The sequence below is a fragment of the Lepidochelys kempii genome, chromosome 14 (genome assembly GCF_965140285.1).
Source record: "Lepidochelys kempii isolate rLepKem1 chromosome 14, rLepKem1.hap1, whole genome shotgun sequence".
In the NCBI taxonomy this organism is placed as follows: Eukaryota; Metazoa; Chordata; order Testudines; family Cheloniidae; genus Lepidochelys; species Lepidochelys kempii.
In genome coordinates, this window is record NC_136393.1 from 17,161,532 (window position 1) to 17,187,291 (window position 25,760).

General features: G+C 46.1%; 1 protein-coding gene across 1 annotated transcript in view; it reads left to right on the top strand.

Annotated features, from left to right (window-relative positions):
- Positions 1-15,501: 15,501 nt before the first annotated feature.
- The window catches only part of MGAT5B (alpha-1,6-mannosylglycoprotein 6-beta-N-acetylglucosaminyltransferase B), a 168,343-nt gene continuing 158,084 nt past the window's right edge, over positions 15,502-25,760 (top strand). Inside the window, exons 1-2 of the mRNA XM_073310498.1 lie at positions 15,502-16,262; positions 24,618-24,730. Of these exons, the coding sequence (XP_073166599.1) occupies positions 16,195-16,262; positions 24,618-24,730 (181 nt within the window). The 5' untranslated portion in view covers positions 15,502-16,194. The remainder of the gene's footprint in view (positions 16,263-24,617; positions 24,731-25,760) is intronic.

Here is a 25,760-nt window from a genome sequence, read left to right on the forward strand (position 1 = left end):
GGTGATGGTGGCTTTAAGCCACCTTTGTTCCCCCAGTATTCTGGGAGTGTTCAGCAGCCTATCTGCCCCCTGGTGTAAGTACGAGCAACCTTGCGGATACTCTCACATACACTATTTCCCATCCGCCCCGGGAAGCAGAGAATAGCCAGAGTGCACTGGTGAAATCTGGCCTCTACACTGGGAGCTGGGAGCAGGGCCATGTGTATATCCCTAACACTGACTCTGTGCTGGCCATGGAGGATACCAGCGTCCTTTTATAGTGCCAGAGTAGTACCATCAGTGTAAATGACAATTTGGTTCATCAACTCCAGTGGGATCACACCTGATTTTCACCAGTGCAATGGAGGTTGGAATCAGCCCAAGTGCCTTTCTGCCCCTCAGACATAGCATTAGATGCTAATTTGAACTTCACTATTGAAAGTGAGCCAGTGATCAAACAGCTTCAGGTTAAATTGGCCTTTCTTCGGGGTGACAACAGTAAAATCTCACACAGGAGAGACAGAAGTTGCTGAGACTACGTGATATAATGCCCAAAGCCTTTGGATCTCATAGCTCCCACAATCAAGTTCTATTTTCTATCTCAAGAGCAAAATTGTACGTAGGTAGAGCTCAGGAAAGCAGCCAGTCTTATTGCATTATAGTTTATTGTTTTGTTACAATTCTATGTTATTGTTTTTGCAGAAAGATGCAGCAAATCTAAGATGGGGAAGGGGTTCCAACATGGAACGTGTGCAGAATCCATCACTCTGGTTTTGGAAAGCACAGTACATTGAGCAGGTGCGCTCATCTATTGTCAGGAGTGGCTGGAGGCTGACATGCTGCTGTGTTAGCAGAGCAGGGAGGAGAAGGAAGTAGCAAAGTGTAATAGATATGGAGATGAGCCTCTATTAGGCATGGTATTGAAATACTTCATCTCCTAGTGCAATACCAATGTCAGTTTGTGCTGACAAGTTGCACCAGGACATAGGACGGATATGGCTCTAGATAAAGAAGAAAGAAGAGTGAGTATGTATCCATCTCAAAGCACTTTACAAGTATTAGTAAAGTCTCACAGCTCCCCTTTGGAGTAGATAGCTTTACCCGCATTTCACTGACAGCACAAAGAGTGACATGATCAAGTTCATACAGGGTAAAATTCACTCCTGCCCAGAAGGCCAACCCAAAAGAGCCTGCTGCTGTCAATGGGACTTAACTTAGCATAGGCCTTGTTCTGACCTAATGCTCAGAGGTGAATTTTGCTCGCAGTGACATTGTGGCAAAGCTGGGACTACAACCAGACAGTGCTGGCTCCTATTCCTCTGCTGTAACAACTGGACATGTTGCCTAGTCTAGTGCATTATCTTTCTGCTGTACATAATGAGAAATGATGCCTCTCTCCCTATATGTGCCTGGGCAAGAAGTCTAAGCCCCTTGTGGAAGTCTGGCCTTTTCTATCTCAACCAGCTGTTAATTCCACTTGCACCATTCCCTTACGCTGCCTAATTTGTAACCATAATAATATTTTTTTTCAAAGTATTGATTTTAGGGGCCATCGCTTTGCGGGCTGCCTTGATAGGAGATGATTGATCACTTTATTATTGTGCTTGGATTTTCTATTTATCAAATTAAAGAAGCAGTGACGTGGTAGTTCATTAAGATTAAGTTTCACCAAGGGGCGCAGTGAAGTGAGAGAATGCACCTATAACGCTTTTCATCAAAGAGAATTTCCTGCGTGTTCTAATAACAAACCATCGTTAGCAGTTCTGCCCCATGGAACAGGAATCAGCTGGAATAATCAAACAGGGACTGAGAGAGATTTTTCCCAGAATGCACAGAGAGAACCTCCACAGCTGGCTAATGTGATGTTGTTTTCATTGGCCGGAAAAAAGTAATCCTATGGACAATGGATTTGGCCAAACCATTCCACCAGGGGTGAAATTCTACCTGTGAGAAGTGGAAATTTTCTGTAATATTTTTATGAATCCTATGTATGGCTCAGTTTCCCCTATATTTTGCATTGTTACTGTCATAAACATACAGCTACGGGTAGCATAAAATCCCTCCTTTACCTGTAAAGGATTAAGAAGCTTAAATAACTGGGTTGGCATCTGACCAAAAGAACCAATAAGGGGAGAAGATACTTTCAAATCTGTGGGGGAAGGTTTTTGTTTTGAGCTTGTGTGTTCTCTCTGGAGGCAGAGAGACCAAGCAAGTAGTCTAGCTCCTACTGAATGATACAACTAAATGTACAGAAATAGTAAGTAATAGCAAGGAAATGTGTTAGAGTAGCTTTTGTTTTAGCTTGTGAATTTTCCCTAGGCTAAGAGGGAGGTTTATTCCTGGTTGTTGGGTTTTTTTGGTAACTTTAAAGTTTTGCCTAGAGGGGAATCCTCTGTGTTTTGAACCTGATTACCCTGTAAAATTCTGTGCACCTCCCCAAGCATTTGCAGTGACACCCAAACAGTGTCAAAACAGACAGGTTATTAGTCAGCTGGAACCTGTAAAAACCCTTCCATCCTGATTTTACAGAGGTGCTGCTTTTATTTTGTTTTTATAATAAAGTTGTGTTTTTTAAGAACCTGATTGTTTTTTAGGGTCCTAAAAACCCAAGGGTCTGGTCTGTGCTCATCTTGTTTACCTATCTGGTTGGTAGATTATTCTTAAACCTACCCAGGAAAGGGGGTGAAGCGGTTTGGGGGGATATTTTAGGGAAACAGGAACTCCAAGTCGTCCTTTTCCTGAATCTTTGTCTAACTCACTTGGTGGTGGCAGCAGTACCCATCCAAGGACAAGGAAGAATTTGTGCCTTGGGGAAGTTTTTAACCTAAGCTGGTAGAAATAAGCTTGGGGGGTCTTTCATGTGGGTCCCCATATCTGCACCCTAGAGTTCAGAGTGGGGAGGGAACCCTGACAGTTTCCCATAGGGGGAAAAAGGTCCAGGTGCTTTTAGGGCAGGCTGCGAGACATAGGTTACACTAGGGTTTTACGTCAGTATAGGTATCTCTCTCAGGGCTGCTGGAGGGAGTCTGGCTTTCACCTGGGAACTGACAAGGAGGTGAGATGGAGAAAGACAAAGAGAACTTGAATGTTTGGCTGGGCTCTGGGCTCAGAAGAATGGCCTACGCTTTAATCTTCCTTTCTCTGTGCTGCTCTAAAGACTTCCTAGGCTGTGTTCCAGCTGACTAATAACCTGTCTGTTTTGACACTGTTGTTTGGGAGTCACTGCAAATGCTTGGGGAGGTGCACTAAGTGGACAAGTCTCCAACAGGAGTCGGTCTCAGTTGGACTCGCTGAACAGAGCTCACAGTGTGCTGGAGACCCAGAGGTTCAGTGGAAGGAGGCAGTAGGCTCTGTGTCTTACCCTGAAGGAAGAGTGAGACCCCGTGGGGGTCTGGCACACTGAACGGGTTCTTCCTAGAGATTCTTCCAAAGCTGGGGACACAGCACCTATCCTGTAGATCTGGGACACGACCTATCAGACTCATAGGGCCCCTGTTACTTTGAACACCTCAGACCCTTTAATGGATTTATCCTCACAACACCCTGTCGAGGCAGGGCTGTGCTGTTGTTCCCATTTTATAGAGAGGGGAGTGAAGCACAGGCCCAGTGTATTCTGTGAGCTAGGAGTGCGATTCCCCTCTCAGGTACACAACCTCGTGCTAACTCGAGGAGCGCTTCAGGGTCAGGCAGGTTTGTAATCAGCTATGTCTCCACTGCTGCTAGCCCTGCTACTGCAGCTATGCTGCTATCTGTACTCACGCTAGCTCGCTGAGAGCTACTCCCAGTATTTGTGTGTGAGAAGGGCAATCACAGCCCTTGCTCATCGTGTGACTTGCCCATGGTCACACAGAGCGGGGACTTGAATCCAGCTCTCCAAAGTCCTAGGCTAGCACCCTAACCGCCATATCCTGCTGCTAGCAAGACCCAGCCCTGCACAAGGCCTAGGCTGAAGCAGATGTAAGGAGGGGGGCAAGGGGCAAACTGACCCTATGGATTCAGCCCTTTTTCTGTGGGGTGATTTCCTGCACAAGCATTCGTCCAGTAGGGTATTTTCACAGAATCATAGACATGTTGGGCTGGAAGTGACCTCAAGAAATCATCTAGTCCAGCCCCCTGTGCTGAGGCAGGACCAAGTAAACCTAAACTATCCCTTACAGTGGTTTGCCCAACTTGGTCTCCAATACTCGCAGTGACTGGGATTCCACAACCTCCCTTGGAAGCTTTTTAGGTCTTTGTGTTGTTTTCACCCTCATCCCTTTGACGATTTGTCCTGTGCTGTGATTGGCTACCCAAGTCCTGCCCCTCTTCAGCACGGTGGGCCAAGCTGGCATGGTATATTCTTCCCTGAACCCACCCCTCTGTCTATGGACTGTTAGACAGGCTTCTCTTTGCTGCTGTATGTAAGTGAGGCTGGAGAAAAGGATCTAGAGTGAAATAATTGCGATGTGACCTGCAGCCTCATGCGAAGTATAGAACAATGACAACAACAAAGCCCAACAGAGCCACAGAGAAATGAACCTGCCTCCTATGCCTCCCCATCTCCTCCCTCAGTGAGCATCAGAGACTAGGAAGAAGGTTCTGGCTCTGGATCATTCTGAATCCAGCACAGACATTGCCACCCACTGGCAAGCAGGAGCTGGTCACTGAAGAAGATAGTTTCGCTGAGAACCCACCACCCTGTATCCAGCCACTTGCTTTCCCCAGCCCAGAAACATAACCGCTTTTCCTCGGGTGAGGAGGGGCAGATGCTCTTCTCCCCCAAAACTAGCCAGCACTACTCCTTCATTTACCCAAAGGGGGTCAATACAGCGCCAAAGGAGATGCTCCCAGACCCCAAAGGCTGGGAGAATAAGGGGCCCAAACATGGGACCTTGAATTGAGCATTGGCCTGCTAAACCCAGGGTTGTGAGTTCAATCCTTGAGGGGGCCATTTAGGGATCTGGGGCAAAAAATGGGGATTGGTCCTGCTTTGAGCAAGGGGGTTGGACTAGATGACCTCCTGAGGTCCCTTCCAACCCTGATATTCTATGATTCTATGAGACCAACCCAAGATGATGCTGGTGGATTTCCTACACACACCCATTCCAGGGACGAAATCAGCGATAGCCGTATGCTGAAACTTTGGGGACATTTCCTCCTCTGGGCATATTCAGGGTGCATATTCCTTATTTTGTGGCTGGGGAACCCCTGACAAATAGGTCACTAGATCGTTCCTCCATCCCCTCATTCCCCACCACCTCAGAGGACGCTAAAATCCCCCAGGCTCTCTAGCCTCAGGTATGTCATGAGTAGAAATGACAGGCCTGGGATTGCTGGAGCTTTCATTCTGCCACTCCCTCTGCTATTTCTGGCCAGCTAGGAATATACATAGACAACGGCAGCTTCCACCACTGCCAGCTTTTTAAGTCTCCTGAAGCACCAGGCCTCCTACACCACCCGCTCCCCTACCACACCAGAAAGCAACACTGAGCAGCAGCTGAGACGGAAAGCTTACATAAGTGAGGTATAAATAGAATATGGCACTTCAAGTGCCTATTGAAATAGAAAAGCAACAGCTGATCAGTTTCCCTGCAAGGCTAGAAACAGGCTGTCATCAGGAAAATGTGTTCTGAAGGAGGGCTGGATGATACAGATGGCTGATCACCTGTGGAGACATGAATTCAAATCCTGGCTCAGGTAGGAAGTCAAAAGGAATTGGAGAGTCCCTCCTCCGAGCCGCCATTTGGACATCGTAGTGCTTTGCTGAATAGGGCTGGACTGCCGCATGTGATTAAGTACCTTGCTGAGCTGGGCCCATAAAGAATCTGTGCTGGCAGTCACTGGGGCTGGCCAATGCCTGGGGGCTGATTTGAGCATTCATATGCAGAACTGAGGACCCAATTTCAGCATTGCCAACTCTTGCCACTTGAGTGCAAGTCTTGCAATATTTGATATTTCACTTAAAGCCTCAGCTCCTGGAGCCAAGCAATTCAGTGAGAATCTTAGCTTGCTATTTTTCTTTCTTTAAAATGTTTCTATCCTTAATGGCTGCAGAGAAAAGATTGAAAGTGTGACCTGCGTGTGCCCTCAGGACTCAGAAGCCAGGCAGAAAGCAAAAGTTCATTGTTGTTGTATGAAAAATCTCATGGTTTTTAAACCAGTCTCGAGGTTTGTGGGGGGCCTGACCCATGATTTTTGAATACGTGGAGTTGATATTATTGCAAATCAGACACCTATATTTACATATTGGGGTCTGTGTAACAATTTGAGGGCATTTCATGGGTGATCCCACAGCTGCCCAGAGACATGAAGCACTAGCAATGGTTTCCCTGTCACATCTTTGGGCTGGAAAAATGTTCTGTTTGCTGTGTTGTTTTAAGTGTGAGCAACAATTCTCCCACCAAATCTCCCAGGCTATTCTGAAAACATGAAAAATGCCCTTTCCCTTATAAATAAAAATCAGATAGACATATTTTCTCTCACTCCTGGGATTAACCTAAATGTTTTGAAACATCAGGCATGAAATATGCATCAGAGAAACAACTGTATCTGTTTGATTCCTCTTCCTGCTTTCCCCATTGCACCATGAGATGTTCCTGCAAATCTAGGTTTCCTGGCTAATGTTAGTGTTTATGAGTTTTTGCACATTGTCAGTGGGTGCTGTTATGACATTACTAATGCCTCAACACACCCGCATAAGATAATGGACAATTGCCTCTTGATATGCTGTCTGGAGCCACAGTAAAAGCACATTAAATGGTGATTTCAAACACAATAAACTGCTTGTTATTTATTTATTTATTTATATTTTTCATCTGTCTACTGGCTCCAGCTGGAACCTGAGCAGTCTCAGGCTCCCAATCAATATGTCAAACCGAAGGGCGATCACAATTAGAGGCTGGAGTGGGACTTGAGCTAATTTGTGGAATCAGCTCCTTCTGCCAGGTGCTGCAGGGATTCCTCTCAAGCCATGAGATGGCCTTCCCAGTACTCTGCAAAGCCCAGGAGACAGCTGACCCCAGGTTCTTCTGATGTGTGTTCTGACCCTCGCTTGTTCTGCTGGGAGTAATTCAGGTGAGTTTGGTTCACTGGGCATTTAAACTGTCTGGCGTTTGTCTCATTCTCCTCTCACTTTTGCTGTTTCTTTTACAGTCTGGTCTGGATCCTCCAGTGCATTGGGCAGGGACAGTTCTGTCTTGCTCTGCTGGCACTAAGCTGCCCGTAGGCAAACATAGCCAGCCATCGGAGCATGCCATCTTCACAGGCGCATCCTCCAAAGGGGGAGAGATACTGTGGCTGTTTCTATTCCCGCCACCGTGCTGGCCACTGATACAAGGAGCAGGAGTGTGGAAAAGGAGATGTGGCCAGAGCTCCTTACCTCCTTGGCAATCCCTGGCTGCCAGAATGGCACCTGGCAACCTTTGGCAGAATGCTCTACCTGATTATTATTGCTAGCTGTGATGGTGGCCTGACTGTGTTGCCTCTCAGCCTGGTGTATACCAGGAATAACTCCAGTGTACTCAACGGGCCCAGTCCTGCTCTCACTCACCCTGGTGCAAAACAGAATTGAGCCTGTTGAAGCCAATGGAGTTCACAGGTGTAAAACCAAGAGAATCAGGGCCAGGGTTCTCTGATGCTCTTTCAGCATTGTCTTGATTTGCAGACTGTCTATCTCAAGTTGGCCCTCATCCCCAGAGTATGTGAGCACCTCCTATTACTGAAATGATTACAGTGCTTTTGCTCTCATGCTTCCTTCTTGGCCACTAAGATGCATGCTTAGAATGTGAGTTTGTTTGGCTTTCTGTGCGAATGGATCTGTGAGAATGAGGGCTGTAACAGGGTTGTCTGCCCCTGTCAAGGTTTCTTCCCCACTCTGAACTCTAGGGTACAGATGTGGGGACCTGAATAAAAACCTCCAAAACTTACTTTTACCAGCTTAGGTTAAAGTTTCCCCACGGTACAAACTATTTTACCTGTTGCCCTTGGACTTTTGCTGCCACCACCAAACGTCTAACTGGGTTTATTATTGGGAAAGAGCAGTTTGGAAATGTTTTTCCCCAAAACCTTGCACCCCTCTTCCTGGGGAAGGTTTGATAAAAATCCTCACCCATTTGCATAGGTGACCACAGACCCAAACCCTTGGATCTTAAGAACAATGAAAAAACATTCAGTTTCTTAAAAGAAAAATTTTAATAGAAGTAAAAAGAATCATCTCTGTAAAATCAGGATGGTAAATACCTTACAGGGTAATTAGATTCAAAACATAGAGAATCCCTCTAGGCAAAACCTTAAGTTACAAAAAGATACAAAGACAGGAATATCCATTCTATTCAGCACAGCTTATTTTCTCAGCCATTTAAACAAACAGAATCTAATGCATATCTAGCTAGATTACTTACTAAGTTCTAAGACTCCATTCCTGTTCTGTCCCTGGCAAAAGCATCACACAGACAGAGAGAGAGCTTTTGTTTTTCCATCCCCCCAACTTTTGAAAGTATTTTGTCTCCTCATTGGTCATTTTGGTCAAGTGCCAGCAAGGTTATCCTAGCTTCTTAACCCTTTACAGGTGAAAGGATTTTTCCTCTGGCCAGGAGAGATTTTAAAGGTGTGTACCCTTCCCTTTATATTTATGACAGCCCCTTTAAGGGCCAGGAACCCTGGGGCCAGCCAGACCGGTTCAATTATTAGACCCAGCTAGGAAGAGAGCAAGTGATTATAAAAGCCAGCAAGTGGCTCAGTTGTTGCAGGATGGAGGTGGGCTCTTGTGGTAAGTTCTATAGCACCAGGAGTGAAGGGAAAGATGCCTTCCTTTAGCATGGAGGGGGGTATAGCCCAGGGTGGATAGAGGAACTGCTTTGTTTGGATGTTTTGTCTGAGTTTTTGTGTTTAAAGATGAAAACTGTGCCCTGCAGGAAGGGCCTGACAGGGTGTGGTGTCCGTCCTTGGGCTGGGGAGGCAGGCTAGTGCACTACTGTAGGAGCGCCTGGGCACAAGCGGGGGAGTTCTATGGGGCTACAGCAGCAAAGGTAGTGGTTCTTACGTCATACAAGATGTAGTACCCTGAAAAACGCAGCTCTGGGTCTCCTCTGCTGAGCAGTTCTAATTGTCTGATTTCTGTAATGTGTGTTGGCAGGCACGTTGAACCAGCTACTCCCTGTGGTTTTGACAATACAATCCAGCCCTGTCCTGCTCTGTGCCTTGTTTGGAGTAACTGCATTCAGAGATGCTGAAAAACACCTGGGACTCCCCTTACATAGGGGATCAAATAACTTGCTTGCTACCAAGAATCAAATTCTAGCTAGAGGCAGTTGTTGCTGGTGAGAAGCAGGGTCTATCCGTGGCAGGCAGTTAGGAAGGCAGTGTAATCTAGTGCACAGGGCAACAGAGGGGGAGTTAAGTGGCCTGGGTTCTGTTCTTTGCTCTGCCACTGGTCTGCTGTGTAACCTTCCACTCTCTGTCCCTCCCCAGCCCTTTGGTCTGTCTTGTCTAGCTACATTGTAAGCTCATTAGGCCGGGAATTGTTTGCACAGCTCCTAGGATCATGATCTTGGCTGGGGCCTCAAGGTGCCGCTAATTAATGAAGTGTTGCCAACTCCCAGGATTTTATTGAGTCTCCAACGATTCAGTGCTTTCCTGGAACCCCCAGCTCTGGGAGTCATATGATCATGTGACAGTTGTCTGAGACCTCACTTTGAAAAACTAAGTTTCTAGCCCTTGTGATTTCTAGAAAGAAAGCAAAAAGAACTAGGACTGTCAAGCAATTAAAGTTAATTGTTTGATTAATTGCTCAATTAAACAATAGAATACCCTTTATTCAAAGGTTTTTGGATGTTTTCTACATTTTTAAATTGATTTCAGTTACAACACTGAACAAAAGTGAACAGTGCTCACTTTATATTTTTGATTTCACGTATTTGCACTGTGAAACAAGGTGAATTGAAAAATACTAAGTACTGTAGTGCAATCTCTTTATCATGAAAGTTCAACTTACAAATGTAGAATTATGTACAAAAAATCTGCACTTAAACACAACAATGTCACCTGAAAGTGAGAACAGTTGTTTGTATGGTACTATTGTAGCTGGTGTTGAAAGATATAAATCTTTAGTGCATCTGGCACATAAATATGTCCCTTTGCTCTTCAACCACCATTCCAGAGGACATGCGTCCATGCTGATGACAGGTTCTGTTTGATAATGATCCAAAGCAGGGTCGATTGATGCATGTTCATTTTCATCATCTGAATCAGATGCCACCTGCAGAAGGCTGATTTTTTTTTCTTTTTTGGTGGTTCAGGTTCTGTAGTTTCCGCATCGGAGTGTTGCTCTTTTAAGACTTCTGAAAGCATGCGCCACACCTCATCCCTTTCAGATTTTGGGAGGCACTTCAGATTCTTAAACCTTGGGTCAGTGCTGTAGCTATCTTTAGAAATCTCACATTAGTACCTTCTTTGCATTTTGTCAAATCTGCAGTAAACGTGTTCTTAAAATGAACAATGTGCTGGGTCATCATCCAAGACTGCTATAACATGAAATATATGGGTAAAACAGAGCAGGAGACATACAATTCTCTCCCAAGGAGTTCAGTCACTAAGTAATTATTTATTAACAAGCATCATCAGTATGAAAGAATGTCCTCTGGAATGGTGGCCAAAGCATAAAGGGGCATATGAATGTTTAGCATATCTGGCATATAAATACCTTGCAATGCTGGCTACAAAAGTGCCATGTGAATACCTGTTCACTTTCAGGTGACATTGTAAATAAGAAGAGGGCAGCATTCTCTCCTGTAAATGTAAACAAACTTGTTTGTCTGAGCAATTGGCTGAACAAGAAATAAGACTGAGCGCATTTGTAGACTCTAAATTTTAGAGTTTTGTTTTTGAGTGCACTTATGTAACAAAATAGTCTATATTTTTAAGTTGCACTCTCACAAAGACATTGCACTACGGTTCTTGTATGAGGTGAATTGAAAAACACTAGTTTATCATTTTTCACAGTTTTGACAAAGCTGTCCTTGCCTCCGTGGGTCCTGCATTTCCTGGCGGATTTCGCTAGCCTCAAAGGCTCACTGTGACCCTCCACGTAACCCTTCTTTCTCTAGAGACAAGGGTCACAGTCTACTGAGCCATTTTCATCATAAGCTAGCAAGGGAGGTGAGGAGAAGTTATCCTTCCTTACACAGTCTCTGTTGTCTCCCAGTCTCAGTGATTAATCAGGGGGCAAAGGGGGGGGGCAGGAAGCCCAGGCCCACTCTCTACTCCAGGCTCCAGCCCAGGGACCCTAATAGTATCAGCTATGGTAGCTGACCTTTTAGAAACATGACATGTACAATTCCCTGGGCTACTTCCCCCACAGCAGCCCTCACTTCCTCAAGCTCCACTTCACCCTTACCTCAGGGCCTCCTTCCTCATGCCTGATATGGTGTGTACTACTCAGCCTCTCCAACAGCACAACTTCCTTCCACAGCTCCTGACATGCACACCCACCTGACTGGCTGGGAGGCTTTTAACTAGTTTCAGCCAGCCCCGGATTGGCTTCAGGTGTCCCAATCAACCTAGCCTTCTCCCTGCCTTCTGGAAAGTTCTTAATTGGCCCCAGGTGTCTTAATTGACCTGGAGCAGCTGCCATTTCACTTAACCTGGTACCAGGGATTTGTTGAGCCTGGAGCTAATAGATCTATCTCCCACTACTTTTCTATAGCCATCTGGCCTTGCCCCGTCACACACTGCAAATATTTGTAATAAAAATAATATAAAGTAAGCACTGTACACTTTGTATTCTGTGTTGTAATAGAAATCAATATATTTTAAAATTTAGAAAAACATCCAGAATACTTAGTAAATTTCAATTCAGATTCTATTGTTAACAGTGGGATTTAAAACTGCGATTATTGTGATTAACTCAAATTAATCATGTGAGTTAGCTGTGATTAATGGCCAGCCCTAGTTAATTTCCATCAAAAACACTTTCAGGTTTTTGCTGAAACATCTAATTTTGGGGTTATTTTATAATGAAAAATACTATTGATGGGGGGTGGGGAGGAATGTTTCTATGGAAAACTTTTAATTGTCTCTGATCTGAGCTATCCTTTGTCTGATTGTGATGCTGCTTACAGTGCCTGTATATCCGTGGTACTCTGACTTTAGTAGAGTTACTCCTGCTTTACGCTGCATGAACAGGAGCAGAATAGATGCCCCTGGTCTTCATGGAAATAGGCATTGCAATGTCATGACAGTCATAATATGGCATTTTACCTTGATCCGCCTAATGCGGAAAATGTGGGGCACTTGTGTAAGTGCAGGAAGCCTGCAATTAGTTTATAAAAGAGTGGGTGGTGTTCTAATTGCAGTGACTCTCCTATTAATAAAGCAGCACCAGAAAAGCGTTTGAAAAGCCATTTTGGGGAAGGGAAATAGTTTTCAAACTTTTTTTGGGAGGTGAAAAAAGCAAAGCGGGTGAATGGGGAAGGTAGGATGAAGAGGAGGAAGGAGACATGCATCCATAGAAGGAAGCACATCCACTACAGAAAACTCACGTCCCCTGGTTGTTACTATTAGCTGTACTAAGAGGCACCACTGTGGGGTCAGGTGCTATTGTACTAGCTGGTGTACGTGCACGTGGTGCAAAAGAGAAGGTCCCAAAGAGCTTGCTTCTTCAATATGTCAGACCCTGCACCCAGCTGTGCCCAGGCTCACGCCCTGAGTCGTCGTAAATTGGACACAAGTTGCCCCTCTTTGTTTAATTTGAGTTAGTGAATCTTGTCTCTGATTCCACCTCCTGGGATCCTTCACACTCATACAGGAAATGCTCATTAGTGGGCTAGTTGGGTATGCAGAAGCAGAGCTGGTACCGTCAGGCCAATGAAAATTACATCCAGCTGTACATAATGAGGCTGTAGATTCCTCATGCTGCAATCCAAATGACACCCAAAGCAACCATTCAAAGACATAATTCCAGCGGGGACTTTGGGTGGCCCCACAAACCACTGGAGCAGGATTCCCTCGGGGTTGCGTAGCTGCCTTTGTTAGTGCTGCTCACCTAACCATACCACCAGCTCCACTCTGATCCAGTACCTGCACGTGCTCATGCTCCCAGCACTCAGTGCTGCTCTCCGAGGCACCCAGGAGACTGCTGGCCCAAGCCTGGGGGTGCTGGTGTAACCCACACATTTCCCAAGTATGGTGCTCTGTCCCCTCTAGTGGCACCGAGACCACTTAGAGATTAATGAGTCTGCTACAGCCTTAGCTAACAGCCATGTGGCTTTTAGTTCATGGAGTAGAGGCGTATGCATTTAGCTCCAGAGATCCCAGGTTTGATCCCGCCTGCCGACAACCGGGATCTGTCGGTGTTACAGCTGTAGACAGCTGGTGCCAGTGTATGTGTGGGAAATCACCCCTCCACCAATTCAAGCTCTTCTCTGACTACCACCCCATCCAACAATGCCCCTTGAGAGGGGGCTTCCATAGCCCTAGTAGGGCCTTCCTTCTACTGGATCTGAGAGGGAGGGGCAGGCATGAACAGGCAGGACTCTGCTACCTGTAGTGAGAGCAAGTCTTATCTGCATCAGTGGGAGTAAAATGGCATTTTATTTATTGAGAGTCTGCTCTTAAATTCCATGGCAGAGGGCTCACACCCCCTTCTCCCTCCCCGCACAGTCTCTGGGCACCCTTGGTTTACAAGAACATGGGTGATCCACAATTAGGGTGACCAGACAGCAAATCTGAAAAATCGGGATGGGGTGGGGGGTAATAGGAGCCTATATAAGAAAAAGACCCAAAAATCAGGACATCTGGTCACCCTATCCACAATAAACTTTGAGCAAAGCAGCAGCTGCTTCATTTCTTCCCAACATACCACACATCCGCTGATCTCCAGTTCTGTGACCAGTATGGTTCCAAACCCCTCCTGATCCTTCCCCACTAGAGAGATTCTACCCTCTGCCTCCTGCCAGGGCCTGGCCCAAGAGATGAGCTGTACAGTATGTTCAGAAGATCAGCAAATTCAGGCTGTTTGTAGCTGTCAGTGCTGCTATCAGCCCCTTCCTGGGGGGTCTAGTCCCTTCCATGAGAGTAGGAGGTTCTTACTAAAAGCATTTCCCATTTACATGCCGTTTCCCAGACAAGGTCCTACAAAGGCTCATCTATAATGATGGGACTAGTTATCACATCGGTGCTAATGTGACTTTCATCACAGAAACGTAGAACTGGAAGAAACCTCAGTAGGTCATCAAATGCAATCCCTGGCACTGAGGCAGGACTAATGGTGGTTGCTACTCAGTGGGGAGGTTGAGAACCTATGTATGTGTAACCCACACACCTCCTGGGTGTGGTGTTCTGTCCCATCTAGTGGCACTGAGACCACTGAGAGAGAGAGAGAGAGAGAGAGATAAAATGAGTCTGCTCTACAGCCTTAGCTAAGAGCCAGGTGGCTTTTAGCTCACGCGGTAGAGGCTCATGCACTAAACTCCAGAGGTCCCACGTTTGATCCTGCCTGCCAACAACCGGGGTCCATCAGTGTTACATATGTGCTTGCCAGGCTAAGTTCTGCCCCAAGGTACCCTGGTATAAATCTGCAGTAACTCCCTTTCAAGTGCTTTTGCTACATGTGTTTGATAGCTGGTTAGTGAGACGTGACCAGTACAGCTGCGCTCCCTCTCTGATCAATCTTACTCTTGCTATACGGCAAAGGGCCATGCTCTTATTAACAGTGCAGAAGATCAGCAGGCCTATTGCATTGCCCCAGATGCAATGAGCCCTGTGCATCAGCAGCTGAGGGCCTCTGTGGAAGAAACTTGAATAGACCAGGAGATGGATTCTGATTTCACTTACAGCACTGTAAAAACAGGAGCAGTCCCATTGTCCTCACTGTTGTGAGGGAGGCAGAATTAGACCCAAGGCCCTTCTTGCTCCAAGCTTTAAATGTCCCCAGGCACTTTTCATCAGAGTAGGGGTTTGACCTGCCATCTGTTATGCTCCCTGACGGTTTTTGGGTCGACTGCTGTCTTTCACGCCAGAGGTGGCTGCATTTTAGAGGTAGCATTGGCCTGCTAAACCCAGGGTTGTGAGTTCAATCCTGGAGGGGGCCATTTAGGGATCTGGGGCAAAAATTGGGGATTGGTCCTGCTTTGAGCAGGGGGTTGGACTAGATGACCCCCTGAGGTCCCTTCCAACCCTGGTATTCTATGATTCTATGATAGTTTGTGAAACAGTTTAGGATAAAGGGTACTCTATTAATGTGAGATTTACTGTTGCTATTAAAATTTAGGAGTTCACTGATAGGGATGTGGGCTCGGTTATCTTTGTAAAAGATGTCAGGGGGTGAGATTTCAAAATATAGGTCTGCAGCTGAGGAAACATTGAAATCTCTGGAGCGAAGAAGTTCATAGGTGCTGGATCAGTCCTACCAACATAATCGCTCCTTAACAGAAGGCAACTGATGCCATCCCATGGCTACCACTAGATGGTGCCCAATCCACAAGTTAACAGGAAGGTTTTCTCCAATCCTAGCTGGAGCAGTGCAGCCTTCTCTAGTGGAAACAATGCAGTGCCTACTCAGATTAAAGCAAGGGGCTGGATACCTAGGATTGTGCAAGGGAGCTCCCAGGATGGGATGGAGCTGGCTCTGATATCACATCTGTGGACACAGAGGGTTGGGAACACCATTGGAATCCCAGAACAGTGCAGACTTTTGACTTGGGAAGCCTTCCCAGAGGACAGCAACTAGCTGGAAGTACTGAATGCTGGTTTGTGTGTGTGTGTGTGTGTATGGGGTGGGGGGGAGGAGTGTCCGGCATTTGACTCCAATTAAGGTGAAATCTGGAGAGAACAGGAAGGAGAGCAAAAAGTGGATGTGATGAAGGAGTCAAGGTGCCTCCCAGCAGCTCCATCTTCTGTGGGGAGAGATGGATGGACAGAAGTGCTGCCGTTTGCGACAACCTGCCTCCAAAATGTAAATAAGAAAATCCCGCAAGAGAACCTGGTTCAGTCGTGCTCGCTCTGTTAAGATCTATTTCATCCAGAGCAGACAAACGTTCGCCACGGCTGCTCCATTGGAGGAGAAGTAGATTACCTGGAGCAGAAGAGCTAAAACCCCTCTCGGTGAAGTTGGATTGGTCTGGGGTGCTTTCCCCACCTCTGTATACAAATCATCCTAATCATGGGCACTGTGTAACGGCAGCATATGGCTGTCTAAAGTGTCGAGTTGCTTCCTTTTTATTTCTTATATAAGTTTGAACAATGATCACAGTCAATTCGGATGGAAAAATAATGATCAGAAGATGTCTTGTCACCTTGAGACCTTTTAGGTAAAGTTCTTTTTATTGCTCTATTTACCATTCTCCCTCCCCACCCCCTGCCTTTGCACCCCATCTTGCTGTTCAGCTTCAGGGAGCTGAAACTGAATAATTCATCTAAACAAATTTCCTAGCACTCACAGTCTTCCAGGGGAATCAATCCCAGATTAAAATGTCAAGAATCAAAGCAAGTTAGCCTTTAAGTCATCTTGATGGGAGCTGGTGTGTGGCTCTTGCATACTGTACCTTGCCTGCTAATTCATTTGTTATGCTAATATCAGTTGGCTATTAGTTACAGGTTTTTAATACTTTTCTTGGTGATATTTGCATCCACTGGGGAATTGATGCATACAAATTAAAAGCCAGCTTTGGCTGTCAGTAACACTGGTTTGAATCCAGTGATAATGCGGTTGCTCCGGATTCACACGGGTAACCAAGAGCAGACTCTTGTCCAAAGTCAGACCTTCCAAGTTCCCCTCCCCCCCTGAATTTATGCATTTTTACTTACTGATCTCCTCCCCCCGCCTCAACAACTACAAAGTTTTTATGATTCCATTACTATTGATTTGCATAAACTCCTTGCTGTAAGTGTCTTTTTTTTTTTTTTGGTGAGTGGATGGGTGGGTGCGTGTGGACTGTCCATTAACATGCAAACTCTTCTCTAATGCTTGTGTGCTTTCTTTAAAACTGATTTGAGGAGTCACGCTTTATGCACTTCCAGCCTCCAAGGGGCATTGTTTGTTTGTGTCTTATGGGTGAGGAATTATAAAAGTTAGGTCTGAATCAAAACAAAGCCATCACGGTGCTTTCTGATGGTCCAAGTAACACAAAAGCGTTGGAAGTGGATTTTGCAAACCAGGATACTGGCCTTTTGACTTGGCCAAAGGAAATGGAGTTTTGGGGGATGGAAGGGAGGGTCGGGTTATATTTTCTCACGTGGGACAGCTTTTGAGAATTATTGCTGCTGAAATTTCATCTGTCTAAAGAATTTATGTGCTCACCACCATTGTATCTGAGCACTTTACAATCTTTTACTGAAGTTATCCTCCAAACACCTCTCAGAGGTATGGGAGTGTGATTATTCCCATTGTTCAGATGGGGAACTGAGACACAAAGGAGGCTAAGTGCCTTGCTCAAGGCCATACAGGGAGTCTGTGGCAGAGCTGAGAACTGAACATAGGTTGCCCAACTCCTAGGTTAGTGCCTCAATCACTTGACTGCCCACCTTCTTGGACCAGCCAGGCAAACAGGTGGGGCAGGTAGCTCTGCTAGGTGAAAAGACTTGGGAGTGGGTCAGCAAGGGGATGGTACCTCCCCGTTGGTTTGGCAGGGATTTTGTCTCCAATCTGATGGCAGGCAGGTTGGGGGGATACCAAAGGGGGAGAAGGGGCACACCGATGAGGCTGGGCTGTAGGGCAGTTGCTTTTGGGTAGCAGAGCTTGCCTTGTGGAAGGAGGATAGAAGAGAAGGGAGAGGTGCCTAGCCATAGCTGGGCCACATGTTGAAGAGGGGGTGGGAGCAATTCCCACATCGCTCATCCTCCCTCTGCTACTGTGGGCCAATCCTGCCCTCAGTGATGTCCAGGGCAAAACTCTGATTGACTTAACAGATGCAACACAGAACTTCATGGATGGAGCAGAGATGGATCGGGGCACACCATGAACTAGCTGGGAGGGGGAGAAAGGGGGGCAGTTACTCTGTAGTAATTCACCAGCTGTGCCAGTTGTGTCAAACACTGTACACAGCCATCATCTAGAGCTGTCGCTTTCTCTCCTGTTGAATGACACTCTGCTTAATAGAACAGCAGCGCCCAAGGTGCTGTGCTGGGCTCGGCAGCTGCCTTCAGCCGGGGACGGGGCCAGCGCTGCTTTGAGAGGGGCTGTTCGTTCTCTTCCATAGATATGTTTGTTAAACCCCAAGATGAAGTTAGTGGAAGAGTCTCCTGCTCCGGGAGCAGGGGAATTCCTTTCTAGCAGTGTCCTGTGAATAAGGCTTGAAGCAGGAGTATCAGTAATGAGTCCTAGCACACTGGCCAAGTGTGATGAAAAATAGGCCAGAGACTGGAACAGGAGGGGAAATGTTTGTGCGGATTCGGGGATGGGGCCAGGTGAACAGTTTGGGGGCTTGGGTCTTGCTAAGAGAATCCGGTACCTTGACAGTGTTCTCAATACACTAGGGCCTGATTCTGCTCTTACGCTGGTGTAAATTGGGAGCAACTTTATTGAAAAGTTAAACCAGTGTGAGTTGAATCAGGCTTTTCTAAGAGATGTTTTCCTTGAGAGTTTATAGCACAGGAAAATAGATGTGATTGACTGTGGCTAAAGCACCTCGAGGGGTGTTCCCCCCCCCAATCGTTTAGACAAACTGGAGGCAAGGATTCTCCCTGGTTTAACTCAGCGGTAATGGTGTTTGGTGGGAATATTTTTTTGAAGCATTGGAACCGAAAGGCTAATAACACCAGTGTGGTGGGCTTCCCTCACCACCTCAGTCCTGACCTGCAATACCCACTTATTTTCTAGGGCTAAGCCCTGCTCCCCAGTTTTGCTGATGCTCTTTAGCCCCTGCTAGACTAGCTCTTGAGCACCCCACAGATCAGCTAAAGCTGTCATGACCTGCACATTTTCTCCTATTCTAGCCCTACTTCTCCCTACCTCTGCTAATTTACCAGCGCACTTCAGTCCTCACCTGTGGCACACCCTGTTTGAACTCTGCCCTTGCAGATCCCGAGCCACCATTTTATGTGGTGACTGTGTGGTGAGACTAGCGTATGCTCTTAGGCCTTGCCTTCACTGCAGCTTTAGCTCAAGGTATGATTCAAGTGCTCCCTTAATCTTACTCCTGTCCACACACGAGTCTCTAGCTCAAGTTGAGTGGTGCTTTAACCTCAAGCTACTGGAGGTGTGGGTTGACACTTGAGAGCTGTTGATGCTCACACTAGTAATGCAGTGGGGATATAGATACTGTGCTGTTAATCCAAACATCGGTGTGGATGCTCTCACTTGAGCTAGACTAACTCAAGAGCAGCTGGCTGCTCTTATCCACACTTAAGTTAGTGCTGCAGTGAAGGCAAACCCTTGGAATCTAGACACCCCCCAACTTTGTGTAGTAATGTGGGTGGTTTGCAGTCCATAGTGGTCACCTAAATTTATGGAGACCACATGTCAGCTGGTGTTTAAGCATCTTATCTCCACTGAAGTCAGTGAGCTGGATCCACATGGGTGCAAATAAGCATAGCATCAGTGAAGTTGCCAGGCACTGACTGGAGATTTGGCCCATTGAAATCAAAGTGGTGCTCAGCTGAATTCATTAATCATCCTCTGGATAAGCTTAGTACAGTGAGGGAAAAGTCCCAAATCTGTGAGAAGCACCCTGCGAATGGAGGAGAGCTGTTGATTGCTAGCACTCTGTAAACATAGCAGGAGGAGATAAAATATTGGAGAGGAGGATTTATTTACAGAAACTTGTGTGAATGGCTCACTTCTAATGTGTCTAATTTCAAAATCAAGGCACCTTAGTGATTGATTCTACTCAGCAGTACCCGAGAGAGCCAAAAGTGCATCACAAGTCAACTATAGTGCCTTACCCCAGCCATCTCTATGCTTCTCTTTGGGGAACTAAAGAGGAGTGCTGTGAAAGCTTGTAAGTAGAAAATCCATTTCTTTCCTCAGAACTTTAGAATGCATTGTTCCCAGGGAGGATTAATGCTGCTTAGCATTTTGCTGTCGGGTGACCCAGTCTGAGAGGCCTCTGGTGTTTCAGGACCATGGAAAGCTCATGGGTTCAAAGGATGCTGCAGCCTTCTCCTGCACACGTTTCCAGGATACCCAAATGATATATAGCACATCAGAATACAAATCCTCAGGGCCAGATTTTGCTCTGTTACAATTATGTGAATCTTTGATAATTCTATTAAAGACTATGCTGTTGTTCCAAACTGACAGTAAATAAACAGGGCAGAACTTGGCACTCTCCTCCTGGACATAGTCCTAAAGCAGGGGATTGTGAATATTTCAGTCCCAGGGTAGAATTCTGGGTAGAATTGTCACCAGAATCTTGTAAAATCAAAGCACCCTGAATTAAATTAATATGTGGTGACAGTCCACGCGATTAACAGCCAGCTTGGGATGTAGATGCTACATGGTCATCAAAGCTCTATGTTCAACAACAGGTACAGTTAATGGACTAGTTTTGGAAACGGGGTCTGATGCAGCTCTCAGGAAAGTCCATTGGTTTCAGTGGAGTTAATTCTGACTTACACCAGTGTGAGGTTCAGTCAGGCCCCTGGTACCTTTTGGCCATTTCCCAATACTAGGCGCCAGCACAAAGAACTGCAGTACAAAATCTTGAGTCTCCTCCCCTTCTTCTGCAAGCCATTTGAAATTGTGAATTTTTTTCCTTCTAATGAGATGCTAGAATGCATGGCCCCTTTGAAATTTTTTTTTTCAGCAATTGTGGAGGGTTTTTCCTTCTTTCTTTCTCCCATGGTCTAAATTGTTAATTAATTGTGGAGTTTAACTATCGCTCCTTGCCAGATCATAATTATGAAAATTAAAATTCATAAACAAGGCCTTGCATAATGATGAAGACATTATCAATAGAAAGGATTTGAAAGATGAGCAAGATCAGCTCTGATCATTTAAACACCAATCCCCCAGGTAATGTGTCATTAAATTATGCTTGGCAGGGTGGAGAGGAGGAAAGGGGGTGGCTGCACTGGATGAAAAGGGATAGATGATTAGAACCGCCCTCCAGCTGCAGCAGGGCACTGCTATTATTTGTGTTACTATCTTGCCTAGAGACCCGTAGAACAGACTTGTAGTAAGAGGGAGTCCCTCTTACCCTCACAAGCTTACACGCTCCATAGATGAGACTGCTATAAGAGATGGAATAAGGAAAGTAGTATTACCATAGCTTACAAACAGGGAAATGATGCCCAGAGACACGCCCAGATTCTCGGAGGTATTTAGGCTCCTCACTCCTGTGGATTTTAAGGGAATGTAGGAGCCTAAATATCTCTGCGGATCTGGGCCTAAGTGACTTTCCAAGGGTCATGCAGGAAGTCAATGGCAGAGTCCAAGACTGAACCCAAATCTCCTGAGGCCCATGGCAGTGCCCTAGCCACCAGGCCTCTCTTGGAAGGGTGCCATACTAATGTCTCCCCTATGTCTCTAACACCCTGAGAATACACTCACCCCTACCGTAAGCAGGCACCATTCCCATTGCTTTCAAAGGGATTAACACCAAGGCTTAGCTTGGTTCCAAGAGGATAGTTTTTGTACGCTTTTTGTTAATGTTGTTGTTTTTAAAAACAAATAAAGAAAATTTCAGAACAACTTAGTTTTGAATAAGAAAACCATAACATTTCATTTTGATAATATTGAAACAATCTTTTTGAATTTTTAAAAATTTGTTTTAGTTAAAAAAATGTGAAATTAATACAAGTTCATGAAATGTTCAGGTGTCACCCAATCTGCATTTTTACCAGAAAAAGGTTTGGGGGGGAAACTTATGTCCAGTTTTGATAAGCAACAATCCTTGCACCAAAAAGCTGACATCTCACTAGCTAGGACACTCAAATGGTAGGAGGGGAATCGGAGGCACAGAGAGGCAATACTGCTCGATAGCAGAGCCAAGATTAGAACTCTGGTCTCTTAAGTTAGTGCTCTTGTTACCTGCCAGCTCTGTGTTCTTGGGGAACCAGGATGCAGTATCCAGCCTGTCTGACTCACAAAGGACCCCCCGCCCTCCAGCCTCTGCTTGAACCAAAACCAGTCAGAAGAAAGACTTGCGAAAAGGCAGCAGGGGACACACTTAAACCCTTCTGGACAAGGGTGACAGGATTAAGGCAACTCCCCTAGCCTCATTTGCATCAAAGACGGGATAGGGAGGCATCTCCATTAGCATACAGAATGGAGAACAGAGATTCCAAGGCAAGAACTGCACTGAACTCTGGGACCAGGGAAGCACTGCATGATGGGGGAATCTCTGCTCCAGATGTTAATGAACCTACCCCTGCACACACCCGGTGCAGTAGTTATCAGACCAATTCTACCAATAAATCCTTTACTGGTATCCAAAATACTGAAGCTACCTAATTGCATCGTGAGCTCCTGCGAAGGAACACCACCCATAGCCAGGAATGATCAGTTCCTATTCTCTAGCCTGAACAAAACAACTCTGGTACACTCCCTTGAGCCACCAGTTTACCCGTTAACAAATCTAGTGTTCTCCCTTGAACCATTGTTGTTTCCTGACAAAAAACCCCTTCCCATGCTCAAGTAAGTGTTCTGATGCTTGGATCCAAAATCTGCATCAGTTCCACTGGGACTTCATCTTCTCCTGACTGAGCGTGCTGGGGGCTCTGCCAGCACTCCGGACCTTCAGCTATCATCACCACCTGGGAACCCCAACCGGTTCAAGGTTCACAGAGTGGTGAGAATCCAGCTCACTTGCGCGCGCTCTCTCTCTCTCTCTCTTTTTCTTTTTCTACTCTAGGTATAGCTTTCTAACCCTGAGTTGTGTGATCAGTTATAGTTTTCTAAACCTGACTTTTGTAATCAAATTTAAGCTAGATTTAATATTGTAACTGTTTTGTTTGTTTGGGTCTCCTTGTATGATTATTACTTGGCAATAATTAACTTTTATGGTTAAGCTGGTTGCTTCCCTCCCTCTCTCTCTTGTGTTTTTGGCTTCCCCATTTGCTCTGCAGCAATGCTCCTCTTACCTAAGCTAAAGATTCTTGCAGAGCCCAAAAGTCCTGTAGGGTTTGCTTATCAAGTGCATTACTACCAGAACAACGTATAATGTGAAAGTGGGGAGAGGGACGTGCTGAACCTGTGTCATATAAGGGTGGCAGCTTGAAGGTGTGGCTCGACCCTGCTTACTCAGGTGTACTCTATTCCGGTGTGGTGCCTGTGGCATATGAGGGTGGCAGCTTGGAAGTACTGCTCAGCCCAGCCTGCTGAGTCCAGGGACATATAAGGGGTCACCTTGGGCGTGCTGATTGACCCAGTCCACTCAGATGCGCTCTGTTAATGTGTGTGTGTTCATCTGATTCTGGGGCTGCAGGAACCCAGCCCTGGGAAACCTAGGTCCTGCAGGATAGTGCTATTGGGAGGGAACTTGCAGAAGGGAGACGCATAGCTCTGTATGAGAACACAAGTGACACAAGCAGTACATTGATAGAATTACAGACACCCCCCCCCCAGAAGAGTACCCCTAATAAATGAGCATACCCCAGCATAATGGGCAAATCTGGTAACACCCTATCCTGTGGACCATGCTGCCTCTCACTAATATATCATGTAAGCACTTGTACAGTGCTCATCAACACCTCTTAGCGGGGTGCTGGATGGCTAAGGCATTGGGAATAGAATGTGAAGCCTTTCACCTTTAGTTTATTAGCTCAGATTGTATTGGCTGGACAGATTCCCTTAGGGAGCAGAAAGGGAATAACAGTGGACAACTATGCAAAATGGGAGAAAGGGACAGCCAATGAAATTACAAGGCAATACATTTAAGAGTGATCAAACATAACACATAATCACCCTGTGGAACTCACTGCTACAAGATATCACTGAGACCACGCACTAGGATTCAATAGAGGATGGATAATAATGAGAGCATCCACAGGGTCATTAGAGGCAAAATATCTACAAGGGATATCAGCCCTCATGCTTCAGGGCATGAGCCAACCACAAATGGCTCAATCAACAAAGAGATTTAAATTCCTCACTGCCACTTTAGGTTCCTAGGTCCAAAATTTAGATCCTCAGAACCCCCACTTGGCTACTGGCTAACCCAGTAGGCACCTAAATTCTGTTGGTGCCTTTGTTTCTGTCAGTAAAGTCCCCTAGGCACCAAAATTTCTGCTGGATGGCATATACAAAGCCACCTAAGTCTTGACAGCAATGAGCTGCTCAGTGCTTAGTGTGCCTCTAAGCCTGGCCGGCTGCTGGACTAGATGGACCATTGGTCTGATCTGGCTTGGTATTTCCTATGTTGCTAAAACAGATCTACACTGGTGACTTGGCCAACTCTCTTTGAATGGCCAATAGGAGCAGGATTAAGAACCATTTGCTGAGGGTTAGAGTTCAGGTACATGGCATGATTGCCCATTCCACCTCTCAAATGCCCCTCCCTCCATTTTTTTTCTCATACAGAATTTTCAGTAAGAAAAGTCAGTGCAAGTGAGCTCTTGAGGGGGCTTTGTGTCGAGGCGGTTTTGCCGAGAATCAGACCACAGGACTTGTGGGCCTGTCAGTGAAGAGACCCATATCTTACTTGTAATTGGTGGGATAACCTGTTTCGCAAAGAAGCCATTACTGATTGTGTCTCACCTTATCTTTTCTTTTTCTCCTCCCTCAGGATATTTGTGCTGGGCATTGGATTTTTTACCCTGTGCTTCTTAATGACATCTTTGGGAGGCCAGTTTTCAGCCAAAAGGCTGGGAGACTCTCCCTTCACCATCAGAACCGAAGGTAACTGAGATTTTAACTGTTTTGAAAACTATTTTAAAAGAGGAGAACTTGTGCTAGATTTGGCTCCTTGTGACTAGTATGGGAATAAATGCCCCTTCTGGGATAGATGAGTACAGGGAAGTGATAGTGCATTGTCAATGTCTGCTTCCTGCTGGAGTATGACAGACTTACCCGTGTCTAATAGCTCCCTCTACCGGCTCACTGGGTAGAGGCCTGTGTTTCTGGAGCCGCAGATTTTGAATTGGTTGAAATTCCAAGTGTATGGGCTGCTTGACTATTTCCATTCAGCTCTTTGTCATTACAAGCTCCATAAACAAGGAGGGCGGAGAGGGAGGAAATCAGATGGAGACTGACATTTTTGCAAAGCCTCCTCGAGAACATCACGAAGTGTATGGAGGGGGATGTAAACCATGAAGCTCTAGCAGTGTTTGGTGCAAAGCATTGTGATGACACCTGGTGTATAGAGAACCTCGGTGATCTGAATGCAAGGGGCTAGATCGGAGATGGGCAAACTACGGGCCACATCCGGCCCGTGGGACCGTCCTGGCTGGCCCTTCAGCTCCTGGCTGGGGAAACTAGCCCCCAGCCCCTCCCCAGCAGCCTTATCTCGCAGTGCCGCTAGCAGTCTGGGTGGCTGGGCTGCAAGCACCTGCCGGGCAGTGGGGCTGTGAGAGCCACCAGATGTAGTGTATTAAATTGCTCCCTGTAGCAATGTGCTAACTTATGGAGCACCAGGACTGGCAGCTGTAAGTAGTACACCATATGTACCATATTCCTATGGGGAGCAATTTAATACTCTACACTGGCCCTCCATACTGTTTAGGAACCCCGATGTGGCCCTCAGGCCAAAAAGTTTGCCCACGCCTGGGCTAGATCCTCAGTTCATGTATGCTGTTGTAGCTCCATTGACTGTGCCAGCTTACAGCACCGGAGGCTCTGGCTCAGGACTGTGGAAGGCTTTGTGGTTGTAGACAGGTTTGGTCGCCAGGGAGTGAAAGTGTGGAGAGTGATGTTTTTGCCATTTTATTTT